Consider the following 4949-nt stretch of genomic DNA (forward strand, 5'->3'; position numbering starts at 1 on the left):
TTTGTTGTTCGGCTGCTGAATAAACTTCCTGAATTGAGTCACAACTTCATTGAGTGCCTTCAGAAATGAAGCAGGTTCTATGATGGGCATAACAGACCAAAAACCAAAATCTGGACAACAGAAATTTGAAAGGAATAGCTGAGCTACTTTTTTAATGCAAGATAAATAACACTGGTGAAGGCAAACTGGAGCAGAACTGGTCCTACACAGATTCCATGTATGACTCTCTCTGGACACATGCAGCAAGCGTATTTCTGTATCGTCTGTGCTGGGCTGGAAGAGCCAAGGCATTTTCTGTAGGTCAAACACCAGAGACTTTTGAGAACGTGGATGCAATTATTTCTTCTGGCAATGTGGCATCTATGGGGATGTCTGGAGATGCTGGTGATACTCATACATGCTAGTGATAAAACACTTTTTTTTTTTTTTTCTTCCTTTTTTTAGCTTCCTTTACGATCCCTCTCCGTACAGTGGACAACATCACAGTTATGATTAAACTGAGACCTGGTGTTTCAGCAAGCTGTCAAATTCGTGTTAAAAATTTAATCAGGTCTGAACTCAAGATAAAGCCTGGGGAGAACGTGACTTTTACTTTCACCTGTAGTACTCCAGAGAAGTATTTCATAATGGAAATTCGGAAAAATATTGGTAAGATACAGACTTTTGAATGTTTTCCCCAATGGTAATTTTCCTCCAGTAAAACCACATACCTTTTTTTTCCTGTTACTGTATTAGGGTGACCCCTATAATCTTGGGTAAGAAGATAGCTTTGAACACTGACAAATAACCTTGAACTACTGAAACTATGTGTGGTTGCTAGCACTTGGTGAGATAAGAACAATTGAATAATTGAAATAAAATAAAACTTAAAATAATACTGATATTTAAAATAGTAATGATAATAATAGTAATAAAATATGGAAATGAGTGATACCCAGTGCCATTGCTCACCACCCGCTGACCAAGCCTGGCCCGTTCCCAGATAACGATCCCGGAGGAGCGACAATCCCGATCCAAAACCGCAATCCCGCAATTGCTCACCACCCACCAACCGAGCCCGGCTTGTTCCCAGGTGACGATCCCGGAGGAGCAACAATCCCAAACCGAAACCACAGTCCCGGAAGAGCAAGAGCTCGAGCGAAAGCCAGAGAGAGCTGAGAGAGGAAGAGACCCTCACTAATATGCTGAACATTACTTTATATGATATGCAATATTCCACTGGAATATCCAAATGCCAGTTTAGCTTATTAACTTAAATATTCTTTGCCCCCTTAGATCTTGCTCTTGTAGACTAAATAAACACAAAGTCCTTCACTTCCAGGACAAAAATGAAAGCATTGGTATGATATCAGCATTTCTGTCATAACAAATCCCATGCTAAAAGCAAAACACAGCTCTATTCTAGCTACTGAAAAGAAACCCAGCTCTGTCCCAGCTAAAAACCAGGACAATATGCAAGTTGAAGAAGTCTGTATTAAGGCTGGCAGAATCAATGTTAACTTGGCTGTTTTGGAAACAGTGAAATGATATTTTGTTGCATCAATTCCTTGCTGCCTTCCCTTTTCTCACAGCTTATAAACCTATGAAAGAATCTTTTTTTCTGTCAAAACCCTCTGAGCACTGTTAATGATATATTACCCACATTAATTGTTGAACAGCTTGATTGTGTCTATAAGGGCAACAGAAACATTGAAGACATACACATGTTTCCTTAGATATAATGAACATTATTGAGGTCAAGAAACAGAAAATTTGGAAATGTAGTAACTAAAGCTTTGTTTGCTTTGAACATTCTCCTTGGTGTATGTCTGTTAATGTTCTCTCTAATGGCGTGGACACGTGCTACTTCTCAACAAGATCCCAAACTTCATTGGGTATTTGGGCTTTGGTGACATCTTCATTATTTTTGGGTGTAGTGTTCGAGGATAATTCTCTTCACATTTCGGAGTTTTATTTGTATGCTTCATGCAAATAGTAATGTTCACAGTATTTCATTATGTATTTGTGAGATGCACTTGTGATATTTCTTCTTTTAAGTTGGAGTCTAGACATAGATTAAAGTATGCTTATTTTTAGTGTCCAGCTTGAAATACCAATAATTTGGATTTCTCCGAGAAAAGTTTTCTAAGTTCTCACCAATCCTGTGGTGGTACTTGTTGTTATTCATCACTTCTGCAAAACCTAGGGCCCACGTTGTTCATCAGGGCACTAAGGAAATGAAGATACAGCTTATAGCCAACAGTGGAAAACTTAGAGATGAATGGTTTGCCAGGAATTCTCCAAGCAAGGTGGGATAAAATTGGTTCTCCAGAACAATGATTTCCAGCTTTCCTGACATTGCGTTTCTCCCTTTTGCCCATTCAGTGCTCTCCCCTGTTCACTAAATACCTTCTAAATTCTTTAGCAAACAAGGTGGGAATGATAGAGACAATTAATCCCTTCTATTAGTCAGCCTGACTAAAGCAAGTTTGTCCTGTCTACTCCATGGGCGAGGAGTCCTATTTAGAGAAAGCATGTGACTCTGTTATTCAAGCGTCTTTTAATGCATGTAGAAAAGAAGTTAAGTGCAACCTAAAAATTGTGAAAATAGCTATGAGGAGGAAAGTGTCAAATCCCTCCTTTACTGGAATGCTCTCCAGAGTGTATCATGGCTGTTCTCTCTCTGCATTTAGACTGTGTGTCAGGCCCGTGTCCTTTTGGAGATGTTCATCTTTACCCAGTGGGGCTACCTCGCCTTAATAGGACTTTCATCTGGGATGTGAAGGCGAGTACAAAGGCTGGACTTGAACTAAAATTTTCTAGCCCGTGGCTAAGACAGATTGAACCGGGAGAGACGTGCCCAGATTTCATTAGCTACAACATCAACAGCTGTATCGATATGGCCACGGTCAACATTGGCACCTTCTGCAGGAACGGCTCAGTGTCGCGCGTCAAGCTGCTGGGAGGAGTCGTCATGTCTCTGCACCTCCCGTGGGACTCATCGCTCACCACTTCGGGCTTCAGCATAGCTAACAGGGCTTCCATAAAACGTAAGTATGGAGTAGTGTTTCCTCACCTGTAATCACTTCCTGCAGATTGCAGCACAGTTCTTTAAACCTTTCTTCTCAGGTAACCTTCTAGTTTCAGTGATGCTGTCCCTAATTCCCTTCTACTTAATGTTTCCTAAATGCTGCTGTTGTGTCCTTTTTAGTTTGGTAGCTCTTCTCTTAGTTGGATTGGTTAATAATTACAAAAACTGTTCTGTTGCTGCTTTTGGTGCACATTACTCATTTTCAATCTCTTTAAACTTCCTAAAACTTAAACGTATCGGCTCTGTTGTTTTTGTGTTTTCAGCTAGGTGAGCCTAGATGGCATAATTAGGATGATCCAAGAGAGTTATTTGCTTATTGCAGTGTGTAGTAGGGTTTGTTTATTTTTTTAAATAAAGCTTCCTTAACTTGCTGGAATCTCAAATCACTGCCTCTCTTCAGGAGAGGAAGGTGGGGAAAGGGGAAGCAGTGCCTGGAAGGCACATGAGGCTGCTTAAATATCTGTCTGTTTCAACCTGCACAGTAACAAAACATTGTGTAATAATCTTCTTAAAACACCTGGAATGTTATATAGCAATCAGTGGCTTACTTTGTGATCTCATGACAAACCCTCTCTGAGAGATGTTCTTGCCCTTTACTTGAATTCTGCAGTTGTTGCCATCAGTTGTAGAATGGACCTGGTCCAGGTTTGAGCTTCTAGAACACAAGTTTTTGTAACTCCTGGCACTCTTTGCAGTTGCATGTTATCGCTGGAGTCCTAGAGTGGGACTGTAACCTCTGTGTACCCAACTTCACGCTGCCAAGAGTCATCCAAGCATAAAGTGTCTTACACAGTCTCCATGGTTTGCATTCGTGTTTTCTCATGCGTATTTGAGGCCCTTTGTTGGCATGCTGGTTTTGGATCTGGGAGATTTTTGGACTAAGAGCTCTGTGCTGGTATAAAAGTTCACATCTTTTGTTTCCTGAAACCCAATGATGCAGAAGCAGTTGTCAGGTTGTGTGTTTGCTCTTGTAAAGCCAGGAGCACAAGTAGGAACTAGCATCTTTCCTTTCCAAAAAATAAAGGCTATCCATGTTCTTGAAAGGTGAACCCACTAAACAGGATGTAATTGAAGACAAAAGCATCAACTTGAATGTGTGTTTTAGTATGAGGGTTTTGTAATAACCTAACCTGTAGCTGAAGTGGATGATCTCACTGTCAAAATAAAAATACTCAGCTGCTGGGGTGCTACATCTACCAATGTGTCTTCTCTTTTGTATGTTTTTTTTCCTCCCCATGTTTTAGGCTTATGCATTATTGAATCCATTTTGAAGGGGGAGTCTTCAATCACCCTGATGTCCCCAAACTACCCACTGGGCTTTCCAGAAGATGAGCTCATGACGTGGCAGTTTGTGGTTCCTTCCAACATGAGAGCAAGCGTCTTTTTCCACAACTACAGCCTCTCCAACTGCGAAAGGAAAGAGGAGAGGGTGGAGTACTACATCCCTGGCTCCCTCAGCAACCCCGAGGTGTTCAAACTGAGCGACAGCCAGCCTGCCAATATTGCTGGCAGTTTCAACCTCTCCCTTCAGGGCTGCGATCAGGATGCTCAGAACCCGGGCATCCTCCGCTTGCTCTTCCAAGTTGTTGTTCAGCACCCACAGGTCAATGAGAGTAAGTACCTGCCTGCCTCTTCCATTGCTTTTGCTTACAGACATTCAGGCTGAGCACCACACAGAAGGTAAATGATGGGGTTTGTCATTTTTCTTGAACTTTGGGCCCTCCTTGAGTTTGAGGAGGTGAGTTGCCAAGCAACGCTGGGGCCTGTTCTGCTGCCCTGGGTGCTACCAGCCGTCGTTGCGGCAAAGTGGATGGTGACCCTGAATTTTGTCATTTGCAACAGAGTATAAAGCTCCATCATAGATTTTACACTGGAGCTT

The 4949-nt window shown here is 41.8% G+C and overlaps 1 protein-coding gene across 1 annotated transcript; it reads left to right on the forward strand.

The window, feature by feature from the left end:
• Positions 1–444: 444 nt before the first annotated feature.
• Positions 445–4683, forward strand: CDCP1 (CUB domain containing protein 1; the record flags this gene model as incomplete). Its single annotated transcript, XM_010163233.1, has 3 exons — positions 445–648; positions 2673–3029; positions 4315–4683. Coding segments are annotated over 3 exons (930 nt in total), but the record flags the coding sequence as incomplete, so codon positions are not given.
• Positions 4684–4949: the final 266 nt, after the last annotated feature.

The sequence above is a fragment of the Antrostomus carolinensis genome, unplaced genomic scaffold (genome assembly GCF_000700745.2).
Source record: "Antrostomus carolinensis isolate BGI_N321 unplaced genomic scaffold, ASM70074v2 scaffold33472, whole genome shotgun sequence".
Classification (NCBI taxonomy): Eukaryota; Metazoa; Chordata; class Aves; order Caprimulgiformes; family Caprimulgidae; genus Antrostomus; species Antrostomus carolinensis.